The 23,808-nt window shown below is 38.2% G+C and overlaps 1 protein-coding gene across 1 annotated transcript in view; it reads left to right on the top strand.

Annotated features, from left to right (window-relative positions):
* Nucleotides 1-23,808, top strand: part of LOC127651774 (zeta-sarcoglycan-like) — a 337,374-nt gene that overhangs the window by 174,823 nt on the left and 138,743 nt on the right. The window contains exon 2 of the mRNA XM_052137782.1: nt 13,970-14,164. Coding sequence (XP_051993742.1) covers nt 13,970-14,164 — 195 coding nt within the window. The remainder of the gene's footprint in view (nt 1-13,969; nt 14,165-23,808) is intronic.

Below are 23,808 nucleotides of genomic sequence, written 5' to 3'. Positions count from 1 at the left end.
ACAGGGATTAATAATCACACGGGCCATGGAGCAATCTGCTTATCTGGAGGTGAGAAACTACCATCAAAAACAAACAGAAATGCCAAAATAAAAGCTCGATTTAAATGGACGCATGTGTTTTTGCTTAAATATTGCACTTGTTGGGCACATAAAATGTCCTGGAAAATTGTGCCGTGAATAGAGTGGGAACCCTGTTGAAGTATTTAAAGAGTATTTTGCTCTTTTTTTGCTATAAAAAAAGAATTGTAAAATTCTATTGAAATAAAAAATTGAATAAAATAAATCAATAATAGTACAGAAGATCAATCAGCAAGCAATACAACATACAATGTACTGGAAAGCATGCAGATTAAATTTTCTGTTTAGAAAATATTAAAGCCCCCATGCCGAAAGCTATATTGTTTATTTGGGTCATAAACAGAAAACTTAAATACCTTCCTCAGCTTGTCACAGCACCTTTTAGGTTTGATAACATTGACCTTTTGTGATTGTTACTTTCACTATTCTAAAGTAAGTGAACAACAATGGTTTGCTTCCTGCAAAAGTGGTAACCTTCCCAAATACTGGGTTGTGGTTTCAGCTATTTTTTGGTTGTGGCCATTATACCATGTGAAGGTCAGTCTTTCATCTACTGTACCTTTGGGGGTCTGCAGTGAATGCTTGTAGAATGACGGATGTCTTCACATTCAAGTCCATTCCACAGCCTCTGTGCCAGTTGGACAGACCTGAAACTAAGCCTAGCTGCCAAGTTCTCTACAGATATCCACCCCATGGTGGTAAACAGGTGGCAAACGTTAGTCAATGCTGTAGTCACAAGGAACTCCTGCAGAAAGACAGACCCTAGAATCTGAACAATTAGAGTGAATAAACAATGGCTCCCACTCAAATTAATGTCCCAAGCCAAACCTGAATCCTGCAAACATTACCCTGCCTAGACACCCACAAATTTCCAGGCTGGCTTATGATTACAAAAATAGAGAGTTTTGGCAAACTTGCCACATATTTGCCACTCATTATTTTCACATGAAAATGAGCTTTGCGACAAACTCTTACTTGTCGCCAAAGGTTTGCTGCAGGTTCACAACTACCAGTGAAGAGCTGCAAACTTCTGGCAAACATTTGCAGCGAATCGCATACTTTTGAAGTTCCATGCTGAAAAATAAATCATCAAATGTATTAACTGCTTGCCTGAATAACACAAAACGAGTGTTGTTTAAAAGACTTTACATTGCATATAGGCAATATGACCAACTCTTACCAGGTACTTTTCGGTACTTTTTTTAGTTGCTAGCTTAAGGTACTTCGTAGATAATCTTGGCCATTGCGGTTATAGCTGGGGAACCAACATGGTCCAGCAAAACACAATTACAGTGTTCCTAAAAACATCTTGACCAACTTAAGCTGGTATTACCTGTTTAGCTTTTGCCCACACCAAACCTGTTAACTATCTTAACCTGAAAGGCTTCCTTATTCAAGCAGCTTCAAAAACTTCAAGTTTAAAGCTACACAATGTAAGATTTTCTTTGATAGAAATGAACAAAATTTAATTGAGCAAGTACACCAACAATCCATCTTCCAAACCAAGTTTTTGTCTTACCACAATTCACTATCACTCTCAGGATGGATTTGGTGGGAAATTGCATACTTCCGTCAGCTGTTACGTCATGTCTGTAAACAAACAAAAGAAGATCTGGAGCTACTATAGCGCTTGTAGGTGTGCAGTGATAGTCGTAGTGGTAGTTTGAAGCTGAAATCCTGTAGCTACAACACATAAGCAACATTAACCATTAATTGTTCCAAAAGGCATGGAACTATGGGGAATTATCCATTTTCAAAATAAAGAGACCTTGAAACGAGAAGAGTCTGCAAGCAAAAGGAAAAATCGACAGAGCCCGTAATCAAACAGGAATTAACACTCTGACTTTTTCAGAGGCGGCGACAACTCTAACATTATAAAGATTTAAAAAACGACCCAGAGATGGAGATTTTCTTGCTCGGCATGTAAGATAATTTATTGGACCGATAGTTAGCCAGGTAGCTGTCTTAGTATGGTAGTTCATTAGATAGCGTTAGCCACTCTAATGGGGCATTTTAATATGGATTTTGGTACTACAGTGCATGATTGAATTTTCGAGGAAGGACAATGAAAAAACTAAATCTCTAAACAAGTTATTAACTTAGCCCATGATAGCTAGTAATAATAGTTTCCACTGTTTGACTTTATCTGATATGACTAGCAATCATTATGTCTATTGTCAGCTATGGCTAACTTTTGTAATATTATTTATTTGGAAAAAAATTTTCAGTAAGTCCAAACAACAGCTGAGGATATGCTACTTACCTAGAAATTGGAGCAATTTGTCATATATCTGTCTTTTTCTTCCTTTTGTTATTTATTTATTTATTTATTTGTTTTTTGAGGAGGGTGCAATTTTTGTTGTTGTTAGTGACATTCGCTCTGATAAATTGATCACTTGTATCCATGGTCACACCAGTTCTCCTTAAACCATCATATTCATCCACATTGAAGAGCAGAGCCAAAGCCCACAGTGTTCATCTGGAAGTAACTTGTAGTTTTATGCTTCAACTGCTAGATGGCTAAAAGTTACACAATAGTATGCACAATATTCTTTATCTCTTTATGCATATTTCTCAACTCGTTTGTAAAGTACGAGTGACAGTGAAGCTAAAACTCTGATTTGATTTAATATTACATGTTTTAAAAAGGCACTCTCCACCACGTTAAGCAGCTGCATATCCCAGACTATAAAATTAGCAACACAATTTGTTAGATTCTTGGCCTGTGGCGAATCATTTTATATTTTTTATTTCTAGATTTTCAAAGCTTCCGCAATTGCAGGTTGTACCTCTGCCTTTCACTGCCCATCCCTACCATTCACCATTGTATCTGTTTATATGGGATAATAGTTTGGTTGTGTTCCTGGAGCATGGCAAATATGCCTTGCACTTCTTACAAATAGTTTTTAACCCCATATCCGAAATTACTCCAAACTTCACCTATCTTCCCCTTTCCAAAACTCTCCCATTTGCTTATGTGCCAGAACATTACCCACAACGAAATACTATGCAAAACACCAGCTGTACAAATGTAGGGGTGACAGAGGTGATGATAGTATTAAGGACAGTAAATGTCATATTACCCCCTTGTGGTCTCCCAAAGCTATTACAGCAGACTACATTAAAGTGAAAGCCAATAGACTGGGAATTGAAAGCACACAAATTAAGCTAATTACATTGGCTAATTTTAATATATCGATGCCTAAGCAACATTGAGAAAATAAAGTAATCAATGTATCAATATTTTATGACATTGCTAATTTTCAGCGGTATCATAAAGAGTAAGCGCTGATTTTGTCAACACTCAAGATTTATGCACATCTTTCGCTTACCTGCCTTCAGCTGGGCCTAAACCTCTCTACTGCTCTGGCGTGCCATTGAATTCACAAAAGCTTAAAGCAGCACACATTCCTGGTCACCTCATTACATCTAAACCCAACCTCAGTGTCTTATTACAGACATACACACAAACTTACACTTGCTTTTACACAAACTTTTACTGCAGACTGCAACAGTATATTCTTTTCTAAGTGATGCCCAATCCAAAAGCAAAATGAAATATAGAACGACAGGACGCGCTATTAAACTGCCGATGTGCATGTGTATCTGTTTGGAACCATTTGACTTCCATTGAGTGAACAAATATGAGTATTCCTAAAAACACTTTATCTTTTTAAAGAGCTTTGTGCACATACAAACACATGTTGAGTCTGATAGCTCTCAGTTCAAACAATTACAGAGTCTGTAGCTAACAACAAAACACAGCTATCATGCCATCTTATCAATAAGTTCTTCGAGCTGTGTCCTTTTGGCTCTTTGTCTTGGATTAACTTGGTTTCTTTTCTAAGCACTAACTCATCACCGCACACTTCCATTTGAACTGAACGGAGAGTTCTTGAAATCAGCTTAGTCTCATTAATACTGCATGAAGGCCTTTTCTGCTTTGCCCCTTGAGGTTCCTTGTTTTGACAGCATGTTCCTCCGCTAGACCAAAACTCTTACAGCCACCCTGTTTCGAATAAGGTCAAACTGCAGTGTAGATTCACTGGTAAAGACCTTTTTAAAACCCATCACATGTTTTGAGTTGTGTGAGGTTTGTGCTGCTATGTCCAGTTGGTCAGGATAATCAAACATACAGAGAATTGTTTTACCAGCGCCACAGTGTTTAATTATTTTCAGGGAAATCAACCTTTGGATGCCTTATGAAGCAGTCACTAAATATTATGCTGGGATTGGAGAAAGTCCTTTAACATTATAAAAATTACACACTTCACTTTTTAATACGTATCTCTACTATGGACTCAAAATACAGCCCATCTTTTGCTTTAAGCAATTACATATTTTATGTAAGGTTGTGTGATTCACTCATGGGGTTTAGTTCAAAAGAAAAAGGCCTGGGGCTCTATTTGTTGTGTAGCACAGAAACACAGTACTGATGTTGTTAAGACACCAAAGTGTATGAACCTGAAACAATAACAGCTGTGGCAGGTGGTCTCTCCTGGAGCATGTAATGTTTACCTCTGTTTTGGGAGTTTGTTCTTAAGTGAATGCCGCCAACCTTTTCCTTAGCTTGAAGAAACAGAGTGGAGATCTATTAAGTGTCAAGCAGGTGGCAGATTTGATTGACAGTCTGGTAAGGAGTTGAAGATTGTCAGCGCTAGGCATTTGAGGCAGTTACTAAGGCGTATGCTGTCACAGATAACATCGCAAACAGGCCTGGGGAAAGAGCGTGCTGACCTAGGCAATGTAGTGTTAGCTGAATGCAGGGACATGCACAGACATTTTGGGGGATTTGGCTCAACCAGGAATATTTATATATTAATTTATAAAAAAAAATTAAAAATAGGACCCCAGAAAAAAGGGCACTTTCTGTCGAGGAAGAAAAAGGGCAGGTGCTCAAGCCCCCTTTGATGTTTATGTGTGCACGTGCCTGGCTGAATGTTAGTCTCAGCCTCTGACAGTTTACCAACGGACCACCTACAGTATGTTTGCTGACTTTCTGATGCTCTCATAGAATCACATTACCATTCCTACATTTTTGCTAAATTATTTCCACATGCCTCATTGAATGTAGTCTCCTGGTGAAATGAACATGACTTCTATTATTTTTCACACTAATCACGACTACATCGGCAGCTTTTTGGCCTGTTTCTCACACAAAGCGATATTATGACATCTAAAAACTGATTTCAACTTGATTGAGCACACACCTTAAAAACCTCACCTGTTTTTCATAGGTTTTCAGGTTTAGGGGCGTAGGTTTTGTTGATTTAAAACTTGATAGAGCATTTACATTGAAAACCTCATCTGTTTGGGTGAAAATTTTACTCACTTTTGGCATCACACATTGGACATTTTACCTCATAACTGCCGAGATACAGTATGTGCCAGCAATCATGTAATTTAATTTTGCAGAAATGTCGCCACAGTCAAGTCATTTCAGATCAGATCAGGTTGGTCTGATGCATGTTCTATGCAAAATTGGATACTACTTTCTGTATTGAGAAAGCTGTAATTGGGTGATTTTTATTTATTTAAAATGTTTTGGGTGATTGGGGTGCGAGGCATGGTGCGAAAGTGCGAGCGTGAGGCAATCCTCTGTGTTTCGCAACTGCCATCAGGTTCTTCAAATGCGTATAATGTGCGAGTAAGGGTAGCCGGTGGAGTTTCTGGAGTCCCCTAGGATAATTTGGTGCCCCCCCTAGGGAGTTGGTGCCCTACGCAGTCTGTGAAATATACGTATAGGGACCTGCTGTACTGTAAATACTGTACTTTTTTCATCAAATCTTGTACATAATCTGACAGTACACTAAATATGCAGTTTTAGTAAAAGTTCTTGCTTTGCATGAATATTATAAAAAGTCAGCAAACAAACAGTGCAACAAAAACACTTTGTTTGCAAGAAAGTTATTGTAATTCAAACTGGACTTATATGTAGGTTTTTTACCATTGTACATGGTTGTCAGACACTGCTGTGTTGCCTTATTTTGCATTAGCTTTCTTTCTTTTTCTTTTTTTGCTGTCCCTGTCCCTTAGCAGCCTCTGAAATAGAAGCCTAATTAGCTTCCCCAGGTAGTGAAGGCAGAACAGAAGACAATATATGGCTCCTTTTTAACACACCGAGTGCACAAATAAAGCAGTATGCTAGGGTTCTAGACTACAGGGAGGACAAACCCACTGTTTAAACGTCAGGGTGCTTCTACCAGAAATCTTCAATTTTGGCTCTTCATACTGGGTCACATGGGGAAAACTCAGGCATTGGTCCCTCTAGGCCGTCTTGATGTACGACTGCAGATAGCAACATCCTGGAGGAGCACTTGAGCACTTTTCCCCTAGTTAAAGTTTTTTGCTAGCTGCGCTTTGGCAGTGCAGCATAAGCAGGTGGGCAAAACAGGGGGATCCCTGTTGCATCCCCTCTTGAGTGGCAGAAGGTTCAGGTATTTCTTAGAAGACCACTGGGGTATAGCAAGAGATCATGGAACATGATCATATTTTACCATCGTATTTTGAGTCATAGTTCTTCTATACTGGGAAATTCCCTCACATCTCTAAAGAGCCCATGGAATCGCTAGACAAATACTGTTTTATTTCCTGTTGCAAAGTTGGGGTGGGAAATGTCGAAGGGCCTTTTTTTTCACTCCAACCCATCAACATTATTTGCTGTTTGATTTTGCTAGTCAGAAGTTGGTGGTATAAGGGGAGGGACATTCTCATGTAGAGAGCATTTTATTGGATTAACTTGTGAGCCAATCGTGAGTGCAGAGTCATCAATATTTCTGGTCCATTTTCCCAGAAAGATTTTACATTTAAATTTTATTTTATCAACTTCTAATAGAACACTAGCATAACCTCAAACATGTATTAAAAGCCACAAAACAAAATTTTGTATTTAATGGTGCCTTTATTAAGCATTTCAGACAACTCAGAACTTCGAATTATCTCACCTCCTACTTGAAGATAAACACTGGAGTGATATTCGAGGTCAGACAGATCGATCAACACCTACTTAAGTGAGTAGCTTGATTGGAGAAAATGTCCAAGATGGCGACAACAAACATGTTTTTTTTTAGAAGGCATTACGTTTAATAGAATTATAATTGACTTTTGACCTTTTGTCACTTTTTTAAAGAGCAAATGCTAGCATTTTGTTCATTGTCCTTTTATTCAATTGTTGTTTGGTTTTTATGTGTGTACCATAATCGGCAGAAGGGCACAAAATTGTCTTGATGAGTAATGCCACCATCTTATTGTGTTTACATCTGACTGTGATGCATAAATGCTTTGAGGTTGGAAGTGGGGAATTTCAACTTCTGGATTCCCACCTCCGAATTTGTCTGGAATGCGGCATAAATCCTTGAAAGAAAATGCACTTACGTCATCCACCCACATTTAATTGATTTTTCTTTTTTTCTTATACTTGTGAAATCTATGCTTTCCATTTTACCCTGGGCATGTGTAGGATATCACCAAATGTAAGTCAGGAATTTTAATCCAGATGATGTATGTTTTGCTAGCTGATGATTCACTGTTGTCTTTGCTGTGATTTCATGTGTGAAGTGTTCCACAAACACACAAACAGCTGAGAATTGTATTCTCCTACTCTGATGATGAGGGATTGTCGTGGAAAGCTTTGGGTGTTCTGGCGGGTAATGTTTTAACTGCACACCGCTCACTTGTGAAACATGCCATGAAAGATGTCATAACTGTGTTTATATTGCACAGGACACCTGTTCCGTTTGCATGTCCCCACGCTAGTCCGAGCCTTCTGATCTAATACACAACATTTCAAATAGAGTGATACCGCAACACTACTGAGCATGCATCTTTGAACGTTGTCAAACTGTGTTAGACTCTTGGCCTCGGTGCTCAGTTCTAGTGGAAGGCACTAATTAAAAATGTAAGATGCTGATTAAGATTGAGCACGGCTATGGAGATACCCTTGAGGGAAGCTCAAAAAGAGCTGAAGTTGAAGTAACAGGAGCAGATTAACAACAGATGGGCTTTTCTTCAGGAAGAATGTCGCCCTTCTTTTGGAGAGCTTGAACTGTCGATGCATCTGCCTTGATTCACCTTTGCAAAGCCAGAGAGCTTGTACAGAGATGGCAACATTTAATTAGCTGCAAATCTGTGCTGTCTGCTGCCTGGCATTAAATTACATCCATGACTGAATATGACCTTTTTAAATGATGTATCGATTTGTTAATACTGCTTAGCGTTCGCGCCTAGGTGCCACGATGTCATTGCACAAAATTGAAGTAATATTTGCTGATATTGATTCAGTAAAAATGTGCAAGACGAGGTGATATTTTCGTGTTTGCTTAGTGGATTCTTCTTTCCTGCTAGGTTGACATAACACATTCTTGCTCCCTTTCTCTCTCTCTCTCACACACACACACACACACACACACACACACACACAAACTCACATTTTTTTTGTAGTAATTAACTGAGGTAGTTTGTGATTTACTGTATTTGAGAAATAAATGATCAACAACACAACAACTTGTAACAGACATGACAAAAAAATACATTTGAATGAAACATAAGAAATGCAGTGGAATGGTTGATATCACCATGGAAAGATTTAAATTGTCATTCTATTCTTTTAAAGAGGATACTAAACAAAACTTTCCTTACATGGTGAAAAAGAAAATCTGTTTATTTTGTGCTGTTAATGGCGCTCCAAAGATTTGGCATTTGAATATGCATTATATATATATATATATATGAGTTTGTGTGTCCAAACTCTATACTTGGACTGTCTGCTTTTCGAAGTTTATGCAGACTGTGTCCGAATACAGTGCTTGACCAGTTAGCACAGGCTGCTGGTGTTTCAGTCTAAGAAGTAGGTTATAAGCTACTGTCAGGGGTGTACAGACCATGACAAGTATTTAAGTAATATATTAATAAAATACATATTATTTAGTTTTACTGTTTGTATTTGAAAGATTCAAGAATTGCAAAATAGCAAAATTTGATGCAAATATATAGGGCATCTTGTGGAGCACTTGCTTCTGATTCACACATGAAAATAAAAGACTGAGCTCAAGCTGGTCCTAAATAAATTATTTAATCAATTTCAATAATGACAATAGTGTATGTGCACAATTTTATTTTCACTCTTTGCTTGTGAATTGTGGGATTTTTTATGTATCCAAGTGGCTTTAGATCCAATTAATGATTCAGTGACCATTTCTGGTGATGCCAGAAGGTGGTGACAAATGAGTGTCTTGTGTCAAATGAGTTAGCCACTGAATCAACGATCAAAAGAAAATATAAATCCTTTAAAATGTATATGTATACAGACCTACAAAGAGACTTTAGTAGAGGGTATAAGCATTATAAGAACAAAGCAAATCCATTATTTCCCTACAGTTTGTGATCTGCTGAGCATGACTCTTATCAAAAGTCAACAATAATAGTCTTATAATAGTTATAGTGAGTTTCAATAACGTCCGTACGTTTTCATTTATAAAAAGCCTTTTCTAAGTAAAAATCTTGTTCTAAGAACACAGCAGATCCATCTTCTTTCCTACAGTTTGTCGACTGCACACCAACATAGAGGTATGAAACAGGAGCTGATATTAAAAATAGCAGTAACATTTTATTTTGATGGTCCCCCTACAGCTATAGGTAGTAAACAGTGTTTCAACAAACATTCAGTAGCCTTTCAATAGCCTGTATAATAGCAAAATAAGAGCTTATCAACTGATTTGCAATAGCTAGTAAACAGTGTTTCAACACATTCAGTAGACTTTCAATAGCCTGTATATATATATATATATATATATATATATATATATATATATATATATATATATATATATATATATATGTATATGTAATATGCATGTTGTTAATATTAAACATAAATAGTTATTTTCTTTTTTTTTCAATTTAATATATGAAATAATTAATTACAAATATGCCATGTGATTGTATGTATGTGTATATATATATATATATGCACACGGTATATTTGTAATTAATTATTTCATATATTAAATTGGAAAAAAAAGAAAATAACTATTAATGTATAATATTCATATTTAAAAAATGTTAGGGGTAATTTGGGGGGGTGGGGGTCAAGTTCGTTGACACAAGCTGCCTCCCATTAGAACAGCCCCTGCCTGCCCTGTTCTTTTTAAATACTTGCTCACATTGTTATTCACCTGTCCTTCACTGAATCTCTTTATAGCTCTGTTTGACTATAGCTCTCTCTGTCTCTTTAGTTGTCTTTTTCTCTCTCTCTTTCTGCTGGAACACACAGATGTAATCTGAGTGAGTGAGTATTTGGTGAGCGTGTTAACACTTTTAGGCTGTAGGCAGGGTGCCGTTCTGGTCCAGCTCAGCTGCACATGCGTTTGATGGATCACTCTTCTGTCAGATCAATTTTAGAAATGCATTGGAACCGGAGAGACAAACAGAAAAAGAGTGAGGAAGACAGGAAAGGATATGGAGGGCTGGTCAGGGGCGGAGTAAAGTGGGTATGGATCCACACCGAGCGATATAAAAGGGAGGACATATAGAGACACACAGAGTGAGAGCAAAAAAGATAATTCTACCATGGGAAGATGTTAGGAATAAAGTGAGAAACAAAGATAGGCTTAAGCAGAATAGCTAGAGAATGTGTGGGAGACTGAAAGGTGAAAAAAAGAGAAAGCAAAAACGATCCAGTATTTCTCTCTCTCTATCTCTGTGGCCCTCGATATTTATAGCAGCTGAGGACTTGAGGCTAAAGAGAAAAAAAGTGTTTTACCCATGTGTTGGAACTGGTGGAAACTGACTATTAACTACACTCCTCTGCACAAAGTAAAACCCACATTCATTGATTGAACACCACAAATATGTAGAAAATCTGCACATGTTGCTCTTTAATACAATATGAGCTGTAAAGGTTATGAATGCTTGTGTGTGATGTGTGAGAGAAAAAATATTGCTCAAAAAGGTTTAGATATGTATCTGTGATGGTGAAAGGTAAGTGTAAAACAGTTAAAGGATGGGAAAGGAGGAGGCGAGAACCGGCTTGACGATATAAATCATAGTTTAATGGAAAACTTAAAAGACAACACAAACACACATGACGGACATGTCCGCTAACGATCTCTCTCTCCCGCACAGCCCTCTGCAGTCGACCTTTAAACCTCACGGAGGCATAATTAGCCTAATACGGGACCGGGTGTGTAGGATCACGACCCGGCCCCGCCCTCCGCCCTGCCACATTCCTCCCTCGTTCTCTCAGGCTGGGGAGCCCCCGGCCTGACGTACATCCCCCTTTCCCTGGGGGAGGGCGCGCCTTCCGCGCTGACTGCCGGCAGGTCATCCCCATCTACCTGGACGAGGGAGGGGACAAGGGGAGGGAAACAGAAATGATTAAAATGGGAGGGTACTCCTGTAACAGTGTAGTACCCCCCCAAAAAACTATACAATTTAAAAGAGGATAAAGGCCAACGCAGAGCGACAGTGAGAGAGAGAGAGGAGAGAGAGATGCAAAAAAAAAACTTACTCGCCAGTTCTCAGATACGCCGCAGCTTGTTCCTCGGCCACTCCTCCACCCTTTGTCGGACGACAGCCGCGCCTCTCCGGGCGGATCCGAGGCAGTCCTCCAGCCCCTGGCGGACGGAACACCCCGCCGCGTTCTCGGGGACTAGAAGGGGTCTCCCCCGCCCCTGGCAGCGGTTCTCTCGCTCCAGGCGGTCGGCAGTGAGCCCCTCCCCGCTCGCGGTCGGCGGTCTTAAACCCCGCCGCGTTTCAGCGGCCGGTAGGCGACTCCTCCGCCCCTGGCAGCGGTTCTCTCGCTCCAGGCGGTCGGCTAGGAGCCCCTCCTCCCCTCGCGGTCGGCGGCCATCGTCCTCGCTCAGGTGGCTGGGCTCCTCGTCCCCCGGCAGATGGCCGCGGCTGCTCCGTTGGGGTGGATGGTAGTGGCGAGAACTCTACTACGGCGTATCCCTCCTCCTTCCCGGGTTTCGGCACCAATGTAAAACAGTTAAAGGATGGGAAAGGAGGAGGCGAGAACCGGCTTGACGATATAAATCATAGTTTAATGGAAAACTTAAAAGACAACACAAACACACATGACGGACATGTCCGCTAACGATCTCTCTCTCCCGCACAGCCCTCTGCAGTCGACCTTTAAACCTCACGGAGGCATAATTAGCCTAATACGGGACCGGGTGTGTAGGATCACGACCCGGCCCCTGCCCTCTGCCCTGCCACAGTAAGAATGCTGAAAAGCTTGGTATAATGAAAAGGGATCTTGAGTTGTCTTTATGGTTCTTAGGAGTTTAAAAAGAAAGTTGATTATTTGTATCTGTTCTTATTGGATTTATGATCAACATATGTATTCCTGGGCTCTTTAAATGGTCATGTCATAATAGATTTTTTTTATGTATTAATGTATTTCCCCTGAGGTGGGTTCAATATCATTTGTAATTGCCATCTTTCAATGCCCATTTCTAATTGCCATCTTTCAACAGCCCATTTGTAACAGACTCATACAACATTCTGTGATGCTAGCAGTGAAGATTGGACTTAAATGATCTGGTATTTTCTTAAAAGTAAACTTCAGCCACACTTGCCTAACGTTCGGATCCTTCAGACCGATGGGGAGAGTGACAGGTAGTCGCTCAAGATTTGATTCCTCGTGTTATGACCCTTTAAAGGAGAAGGGGGTCAAACTTAACAGCAAAAATGATTAATGTTTTCAAACAGGTTTCCCAAACACTCACCGCATCATTCATCTTTGGTAGTCCCGCACCAATCTAAAAATGTTGGTTTAGTTGACATGAAATTGACATATTGGACTACTTAAACAAACAGAGCTATGTTTCGAAAGTGTCTCAGAACCACACTGTTTACACTTTTCAAGAGGAAGTCAACATACAAATGGCTTGGTTGTGCAAGTTGTCTCAGCAAAACCAAGATAGGAGAAAGTATTTGATTGCAAAATAAAAAATACAGACATCACCTCGACAGGGCAAGCTTTCTAAAGAATTCGTTTTTTTTGTGTGAAATTGTAAAAGGTTCACCTATGTCTTCAGGTTGTGAATGCCTTTTTGCTTCTAATTGAAACCTTTATTTTTTAAGATGAATGGTATGGAGGAGAGTTGAGAGTTTGAGAGGGGTTTCGTGGAGTTTGAGAATACCTTTGTGAGTAGCTAAAGTCATCTGAAGACAGGTTAAAAGATGGCTAAAGGAAATGTTGAGACTTTGAGGTTACATAGAGCTTAGGAAGGTTTCAGAGAGGATATACTGTACTTGAGGTCTCGAGTTGAGCTGAGTATTGCTGACAAATTGGAAATTACAAAATGAAAGGAGAGATAAAGCTCTTCCCACATATTTCTCTGTCCAGTACTACTTCTCACTTACTGTCTGTTGCTTTTTGCCTCTTTCCCTCCTTGTGTTTCTGTTCTATCTCTCTCTTTAATTTGCTTTAACTGTATTCCCTTCATCTGTTGCAATTCTGCCTCTTTTCACATATTTATACCAGGACCCTTGTTTTTTTTTTTCTCTGTTACACTGTTAATTGCAGTCCAAGAATGCTTTATTAAAAATGCATGGGGATGTATTGCCACTGTTATCATACACAAACAAGATAAACAGCACACACGTTAACTAATTGCATCAAAGTAAAGGTTGATGATGTATGAATTTATTCAACATTTAAAGTATATTTATTACCTGCTCATCTGGTATCACATTGGAATATAGTTATATATATATATATATATATATATATATATATATATATATATATATATATATATATTATTTATTTATTTATTTATTTTTTAATTTTTTTGCAAGCCACCACAAAGAAAAGAGAACATTGTGTGTATTAGGTAAATTTATGAAATCTGAAATTAATTCTCTCTCTGTTCATTCTGTGTAGATGCCTCAGGAGCAGTACATTCTGGCATCTCAGCCCAACCCCCTCCAGAGACCGGGCTGTGCCACTGTGTACCCAGTGGGGATTTATGGTTGGCGAAAGCGCTGCCTCTATTTCTTCATTCTCCTACTCCTTGTCACTATGATCGTCAACCTAGCCTTGACCATATGGATCCTAAAGGTCATGAACTTCACCGTGGTGAGTACCTCGCTATGATTTCATGTCAGTCAGTTTACATCATCTTCACAGATCTTTTCTCCTCCAGGTCTTGTACTTTGCTGTCACTCTTAGTTTTTAAAGCTGAGTTTGTATCTTATTTCTGGAGCTACTCTCACTATTGCTCAAACTCAGGGATAGGGGTTTGAGCAAATCTTTATCCCAAGTATTAAACTTCGACACAATAAATTGTCTGGCTTGTTGAGAAGAGCAGTGTTATTACTTTCTTAGCTGTTAGGCTTATGTTTTTTGCCTGATATATGCAAAAAAAATCTAAAAAACATTGAAAGTGGGACCTGAGTCATATCTAGGGACCAGAATATCAAAGTGAATTGGGATTGAGCTCTTTTGACTTGGGCCATTTTGCAGTCTTCCATGTAGGCACCACCTAGCAATGCCCTAGTAAGTATATACCATTATTCTGGGGTGTTGTGGGTAAAGACAAGTTGTGTACATGCAATTACCACTCAGTTTTGTTTTGTTTTTTTCTCAGAAATGTAGAGATGTAGATATAAAATTGTAATTCCAACTATGATAGCTTTTAGTGATTAGTGAGTCATTTTTGTATCTTTCATATTTTTAAATTCTCACTCTCTCTCATTTTTTATTTTTTTTGTATGTCTTTGCGACTGGCATTACTTAGATGGTCAGGTGTACTGCCTAGCAAACTTGAGGTCACAGCACTTTATTTGCCCAGCTGATTTGTTCTTGTTTAACAGCATCTGCCACATATGCTGGCTATACAGAAGGACAAAGCCTGCGCTGCCTGGATCAGCGGAGTTGTCAGCCTTCCAGTCTACTCAGAAATGAACACTTTGTGGTTTGTCTGCTGAGACAGCGAGAAGCATTGACAGGATTTTGTGGTTTTGTGCTGGTGCGTGTGCCTGTGTGTGTGTGATAAAGTGATAGTAGTAAGCAATAATTGGTAACCTCAATAACCGTTGTTGGGTTTGTGTGTGATTGAATATGTTATTGATACATACATAACAGGCTCATGAAACCTCTGTGTGTGGGTCAGGTTTTGCCTACTTTGTGGGGGCGAAATGCCCCCAGAAGGATAGTGAACGCTGAAATTTGTGACATTGTGAGGACAAGCCAGTGATCTCCATGAGGACATTTTTGGAGGGTTTAAAGGCATAAATGTGAAGTTTATTATTTTATAAAAGCACAGTTAATTATAATGTCAAAATGAGTGCACTTTTTGAGTTGTAAAGTTGTTTAAATCGTCACTTGTGTCAACGCTTTAGGGTTTACAGCATTATGCCATCATGGCAACAAAGCCATAATTAAATATAACTTTACAAAGAAAAGGTTAGTCAGTGATTTTATCACATTAAAATCATGTTAACACATATCTTATGGCTCTAATTTTGAAAAACTGAGTATTTTAACATTTACGGATTATCCCCATTTACATACACTATAAGTCCCTCACTGTAACCCAGATTTGTGCCTTTTTTTAAGAGAAGGAGGTACAAGTTTAAATACATTTTTGTGGTTATCAATATTAGGTCATAAATGCTGTCGATTAAACTTAACTTGTAACAAACTTTGAATATTGCTTTAATAAACATACTATCTAAATAAAAATTTTATGAAACTGTAAAAATGCAAGAAGGTTTGTGTTTGGGTTATGTTTAGGGGTACAGTTAGGGGATAGAAAATAGTATAAGCTCAGTATAAAAACAAAAGCATTGCCCACAAAGATAGAAATAAAAATGTGTGTATAGAATTTTTAGAAAGTGGATATATCTTTCCCAGGTGACTGCCAAAGGGTCTCTGCCTTGCTCAGACTTCTGGACCTTCCATTGTCTTGCAGGCTAAACAAACATTTAATTGTTTGACTTGTATTGTGTCTCTCAGGTGGGTCTATCCTCTGACTTCTTTGGCAAATATTACTGAACCAATTGGTTCCTCACTACATGGCCAACCAAGGTCACCTCTTTACCCTGAATGACCACAAATTTGCCAGTTCTACAATCATACCCATTTGTCATGGCTGAAAATAAATGAATAAATATCAATTAGCTCACTTTCATTTACCTCTGTAAAAACTAAGAGGTCTAGAAAAGGGGTAACATTTCCATCTATACCTTAGAGCACCTTTCAAAAAGCACTTCATCTTCACTCGCCTAAATCGACCAAATCAAAATTAATCAAATCAAATCTTCTGAAACATTCTCTATCCTCAATACTTAGTATGTGATAAACAAGTAAAGTAATGAAATTAAGTTAATAACAAACGTTTTTAAAAAGCACCTATAGTACTATGCTGCAGGTATTTAAACAACTTTTCTTATTAATAAACGACATTTTATTTTCTGGATTCTCTGTATGGTGTAGCACTGGGCTGTTAACCAAAAAATTGGAGGCTCAAACCTCATAAGGGATGATTAATGATTCAGCACCATTACACCTTAAAGCAAAGCACTTAAAGTTCAGATTGCTCCAGGCAGAATATCCGTTTAGTAGAGTTATTTTTATTTTTTTTCAATATTTAATTTCCAGGTGGTTCCCTGGACTAACCTTGGAATCCTTGCATACAAAACTACTAGCCATACTGGTTTATGTATCATTACTTTTTTGACAGGTCTGCAGCCTATTTAGGGCTTGACATTAATGACTGCCCGATGGCCAGAGGTCACTGTGAGAGAGATTCGAGCCAGTTGTCAGAACTGTCACTTGCCTGATCAGGCAAGTGCTGCATTTATAACGTTAGTGCAAGCAGACAACAACTGAGAGAGAACAAAAATGATAGGGAGTGAACACAATCTTCTAACCGAGCCCTCGGAGACGGATGAGCTTGCATCTCTCTCATCCTCTCTATCTGTGCAGTCTCTCTCTCTCTGTACAGATAAGACACTGTTTATTGTGCATGCACTCTCATAAAGGGGAAGAGCACTAGTACTGTTCCCATAGCAAAAAACAAATTGTTTTTCTCTCATTTTTTCACCTTTACATACCACATGAAGCGCTGGATAATAGTAATAATAGTACTTTGTAAAACCTTGGTTATACATGTGGCTGGATATCTGAGCTGCGCAGTAAATGTAAGTACATTTAATAGTGTTTCAAAATGTAAACATTAGTTCAAATTGCTAATGGAATCTGATAGGAAAAGAAGCAACATTACAATGGATATTTATTATAATAAAAGCTTTTTAGCTCAAATATGACATTTAATAATTTATCTTCAGTACCACCACTCCCTATAAGCAAATTGCGCTGTCTGAGGGATACAGCTCCCTAGGGGGCACCAGAAATTCCACTGGCTGCCCTTACTCGCCCCAATTCAAGGATCCGATAGCAGTTGCAGAACACAGCTGATCGCCTTGCTGCTCACACCAATTGAGATTATCGCCGTAGAAACCTTAATCCCAATTTTGGGGGAAATTGTCATAAAAATGTATTTGTTTGAATGCACATATTTTAGAGCCATAATGGTTAAAACAGTTATTTTTCATTTTTGTGTGGGGTCGTTGAACAAAATTGGCCAGTAGAGAAAATTCTTAGTGTGGAGCCCTGCTATTAGTGCCTAGGGTATGACACATCGAGCCTATGCTAATGTAAGAGATTCAAGTACAAGTCAAGTTCCAATCCCATTTCCTCTTTCTCACCCAGTTTTCCTGTTATATCTTCACTGGCTATTTAAAAATTAAAAGTGACAAAATCCTCCCCCCAAAACATCTGTTCTTCTCAATTCACATTTTTAAAACGTGAACTAGTGATATATACCACAATGGCTTTTATGCGTACACTTTCTTACATCATAACTGTCATCTTAGTATCTTTAAAGTGTCATCACAGAGCGCAGTTTTATAATGTATTTATAAGTACATAGTGCTGTAAAATGACAGTTATATTAGCTGTAGTGGGATGTACGCTCTCTCTCTCCTGTGATTACTGACTCAGCCTGTGCAAAATTCCCTGCTACAAATTCCGCAGTAAACACCTAAAAATGAAGATGATAGTGAATGACTGCGTACGAGGGGCCATCGCTTCAGTATTACACCCCATAATAATTTCCATATGTTGCCAAGGCAACCAGAGCTTGATAAATCCATCATAAGTTATATATCTATCCATTTTCCTCAATTTCCACAAAATGTGTCTTTTCCAACTCAATTTACCTGCATGGTCACCAACCATTCGAGCTGTAATATTCCACAATCCCCTAAGGGGCCACCACTTAGACTGGATTTATGAATGCAAATCAGTTTGGTCAAGTCAAGTCAAGTCAATCCTCCCCTACTATTTTCATAAATGGCCCCCAACAATCAAATCTCCACTAAGCTAGCCCATAACAACAATGGGGTGGGGGTCCGGGGGGGATGGTGGCAGCAGCAGAGATGGAGATGGAAAAAGAGGGAGTGATAGAGAGAGAGAATGAGGGAATGAGAGTGAACATCAGACTTGGGGAAAGGGAAAAAGGCATATGGATAATTTCACAGGAGCTGTTAGCATGTCTCGGGGTTGGTGGATTCTGCTGTACTAAATCCAATTGTGCAGATGAATTTCCTTCCCGTTTACCCATAAAGCAGAATATTCCACTGATATTAGTCAAATCCCTCACAGTGATAAATGGCACACAAGTCGTAATTCTGTGGGTGTGTGAGTTGTGAACACAGCAAGTGTCCACAGCTGGGTGAATTGTGAATGTGTGTGTATACAAAAGTTGGGGGAAGAATTATGTATCTACTTATATCGTATACTACGTATACTTTATCTCACAATAGAGTGCAACAGTGGAAAAAATATAAAACTATTGATTTAAAGTAGTTGATTATAAATATATAAACAGATCTTCATAAAAATAAGTACTTTGAGGTGTAGGAAGACCGATTGCATCATTCACAGTACGTCATGAAAGTGGGTAGTCGCTGACACACTTTGATGGCCGTGATACTCGATGTTTGGAGAGATTCACCTATGAAAAGAAAAAACAAAACAAAACAAAAAAAGGAAACCCTCAGAACCCAACTGTTGCTCTCTATGCACTTTCGATATTCAAATGTAAAAAAAAACACCACTCAGTGTGTGAGAACAATAAAGGTCAACAAGCTCTCCATTATTTCTGTTCGACCAAAATGCAAACTCAGAATAGGTTAAGAATATAAATCTGTGGGCCCTATTTTAAGAATGCTGGCACTAAGCTCAGTGCTGTGCTTTAAGTCATGAGCGCAACGTCAGTGGGCATGGCCATGAAGTTTTGGTATTTTCATTTAAGCATAAACGAAGTCATGGTGCAGGTATGTGTGGCTAAATTGCATGTGCAAAGAACTAATGGGCTGGGTCAAGTGCAATTAAATTCTGAGGCTCTTCTCTGGTAATTGCACTGTCTGCACCCTATTATATAGTCCATTTCTTGTCAAGCAATGGCAATATAAAAAAAGACAGCACATTCATAAGAAGTTGGTAGTGTTAATGGACTGAATGCAATGAATTAGAAGAATAGAAATATGGACTTATGTTCTTTTCTGTATTAACTGCGTCCTTGTTGAATGTCAGGCATATTTATATGACAGTGAAACGCTCATTTTATACGCATAGAAAATGTGATTCTCGTCAGGACTTGGATATATGCAACGTTAAATTATAGAGAATGTTACTATTATTCATAATTTTCATATACTGACACAAGTCATTCAAATTCAAATTACACTTCAAATGAAAAGAAAAAAATTATCAAATCCAAACATTTTGCCCTCTCCAACTTCATCCACTAGCCCCTTTTGCAGGACATCATTCTACAACAGGTGGAAAAACACAAGTGCAAATTATATCATAAATATAATTGTAAATATATTTAAATTATTATTATTATTATTATGTATATAAGCCATTACATGTAGATAGTTTAACAAAAATCTCAGAAATGTTTGAATCATAAAACAGCTAAAACTGTGATTGTCAGGTACTTAATTTCATGATCCACTATATTTTCAGAGTTTGAAATTTAACTTTAGTACCACCTGCTGGTAGAATCTCCAAAATAATTAATTTAGACTTTTTGCTGAAAATAGACGTGGTTCAGTTTGCGTGCATACACCCACAGATAGCACAAACACTTCCATGGCCACTTGTCATTGCATGTAGTGTTTTGCACACTCACGAAAATAGAGCCCTGTATCTTTTTTCATTTGCAAGGATGTTCACATATATTCTCCATAGACTGCAAGTGTTTTCGTGTTTTCTCCCATCATTAAAAAACAAACAAACTGTGCCTATGTTCTGCATTACTTATATGGCTCTACAATGAAGAAAGCAGGAAGTCCAATGAAGATGAATGAGAAACAAGTAGATTGTAATAATATATCACACTTTTGAATAACAACACAACATAAATAATTGCAATATTATTACAACACAGATATCAATATAATATAGTATTTCCAGGTAACATATCATATCCCTTTCCCAGCCCTTGTGCCTACTTTTTCTGAGTTTTGCCTTTGTTGTAGATGACAAGTGAGTAGGTTTATGTAGAGAGTGAGAGAAAGAAAATGGGCCAAAGAACTTTAGATCTTTGAACTTGAGTAATGAGAAAGTAATGTTTTTGCCCTCTTTTCAGAAGCAGTGCACAAAGATTGTCACCAAGCCTACACTCTACATGTCAGATTTATTTTGTTCCTTTCTATCTGTCTTTTCCTAACTCTTTCCTTTTTAGCTGATCTCTCTCTCTCAATTTATGAGGTTGACTTGAAAGTTGGTGTATCATAATTAGATAAAGGATCTCCCTTGATTTCTCTCTGAATGCACTTTGAATGTGTGTTGATATATGTTCTTAGCCCTGTTTAAACCTGGAATTAAGAGGCACTTTGGGTGATGCTAAATGGGGTGCAAAAATGTTTATGATCGGATCACAAAAACCACAAACATAAATAGTCAAAATTGCACATGAACACCGCATTTGAGGTGTAAATGCTAATCTGTTCTAAATGTGTCACAGACCGGTGACCTCACCTGTTAATCAACTACACTAAACTAAAACAAGAGTTTAAACTTTGCCTGTTATAAGCAGTTTTAAAAGGTATTAATTGTCCGAACAGAACATTTTAAAAAGCAAATACATATGAAGCATGAGAACTTCACAGATGGTTTTCAGTGTATCTGATATCAACATATAGGTACACAGATGAAAAGCACACGCATCTGAAGCTTTTTATAGTTTAATACACGTAATCCACTAAAACAACTCTGCTCATAAAGTTGCGTTTGTGCATCTGGGAGAAACAGCATGCGTCTTTTATTCATGCTTTCTTTGTAGTACACTGACATAGTGATTGATGTACTGTATGCCAACATGAAATCAGAAACCCTCCCCAAAAAACCAAACACAAGTGGTCACAGGAGACACATTTAAGAGACCAGGTGTAAACAGTGATTTATCTCGTCATAACACCTGTGATTGGGTCACCCAAGACACATCTTAATACCAGTTGTATGGTAAGCGGGGTCCTTGATGCTGAGCATGAGTGCTTATGCACCAGCCAAACAACTGCTGTTGAGATGAATGGGAATGCTAATGGATAGCTCTCTCCAGGTGCAGTATAGACCTCCTTGTTGTGTGTGTGTGTGTGTGTGTGTGTGTGTGTGTGTGTGTGTGTGTGTGTGTGTGTGTGTGTGTGTGTGTGTGTGTGTGTGTGTGTGCACAGGGTTGGGAAGTAATGGAATACATGTAATGGGATTACGTATTTAAAATACAAAAATTAAGTAAATGTATTCCACTATAGTTACAATTTAACTAATTGGTACTTAGAATACAGTTACATTCAAAAGTATGTTGAATACTGAAGAGATTACTTTGCATTTTATTGTCATTTGTTTAATTTAAAATTTCGTCTTTTCAGATGGAAAACATTTATACATATAAATGATGCAATCCAAAGTGCATTTGAACAGCGATGAAACACTTTCTTATGATGTGTTACATTCATATGAGCAGACAGAGAAGTACGTTTGAAGTAAGTTTAGAGCAGAATAATTAGAAATAAACCTTGTGTAAATTTAGCAAATTATATTTTACAGCATGTATTCTGTAATCTGTTGTGGAATACATTTAAAAAGAAACCCTCCCAACCCTGTTGTTGCATGTGTGTGTGTGTGTGTGTGTGTGTGTGTGTGTGTGTGTGTGTGTGTGTGTGTGTGTGTGTGTTTGAAGTCCTAACACCAACCTTTTTCCAGCAGAGCACATTTGAACTGGACTGGATAACATGGTGGAAATTTGACATGGAAAATGACCATGCATTTAGCTCAGTTATTTGAGTATCATAAGATATCATGCTCATTTTGCACCACATTTATAGACATTGATTTATATAAAAACTGTTATATTGATACTAGCCTGAAATGAGTTTGAACCAGTACCTTAGGAGATCCACTCAAGCATATATTCTGTTGATTGCTATTTCCCATATTATTTTAAATGGAATATTACGGAGCAAGCTGGTTTTGATATAAAGGGCAAGGAAAACATTTATGCATGCTTCCTGTTTGGTCTGCTTAATAGAAATTTGATGAATAAGGTTCCACAAATGAATGATTGCTTCCTGATTGTTTATTAAGTTTCAATATCATGAGTCGCAGCAGTAAAAGGACAGAGTTAGCAGTATGTCGGAGTGTGCATTTGCACTTACGGTATTTTTCTTATTTTCTGTTTAAATGACTTGAAAGCCTTTGAGAAAATAATGAGAAAAGACAATCAAATAGAGAATCACTGCATCAAAGATTCAAACATTGTTAAAGTTCCATAATGTATTCATGAAATTTAAGCCTTAAAATCAAAGGTTTTGTTAAGCATTTAGGAGAAATATTGACACAGGAGGTGGTAGAGTGGTTAAGGCTCAGGACTGGTAACTAAAAGGTTCCCAAAAGATTCCCTAAAGAAGTAAGACATGTGTGACGAGAAGGAGGGTGTGGCCGGGCCGAGAGGATTGGGTTGCCCAATCAGTGGGAGAGAGATAAAAGGAGGAGCCAGAGACGCCAGAGAGAGAGAGAGAGAGACGCACGCAGCAGTGTTTTGTGTGCGCGCTTTTGTCTATTTATTTATTTATTTATTTATTATTTATAAACACTATTAAAATTCGTATTTTATCTAAATTACACAATGATGATTAATCGACTTTATAGACATTACAGTTCTTATCGTCTGTTAATGCTAATATTCTGTAAAGCTGCTTTGAAACGATGTGTGTTGTGAAAGGCGCTATACAAATAAAATTGACTTGACCTGACTTGACTTGTCATGTTTCAGTTCATTGTTTTATGCTGAATTAAAGTCTTATTGATTGTTAATCCAGTTCCTGCTTCCTCCTTTCCCTATGGACAAGAGGCTTGTCTGCCACAAAATAATACATCACCATTGTGCCATTAAGGAAAGTACTTACTGTAAGTAAACAGGAAACAGCATTTGCAAAGCATTTTACATCTGAAATCTCCAAACGTATTTCCAAGTGAAAAAGATGCTTGATTTTTGCCATCAGAAATTAATTTGATCATGAAAAGTGGGTGTTTCCAGATTGTAGTCATGTTTGTGTAACGTTAGCCCTAACTCCCTTGGCCTCAAGAGGCACACACTGGCGACTGATGCTAGAGGCTGTGGCCTTTAGCCTCCTTGTTAGCTTGCA

The sequence above is a fragment of the Xyrauchen texanus genome, chromosome 11, assembly GCF_025860055.1.
Source record: "Xyrauchen texanus isolate HMW12.3.18 chromosome 11, RBS_HiC_50CHRs, whole genome shotgun sequence".
In the NCBI taxonomy this organism is placed as follows: Eukaryota; Metazoa; Chordata; class Actinopteri; order Cypriniformes; family Catostomidae; genus Xyrauchen; species Xyrauchen texanus.
Note: the sequence above shows the minus strand (reverse complement) of the source record. Positions and strands in the feature narration are given on the sequence as shown.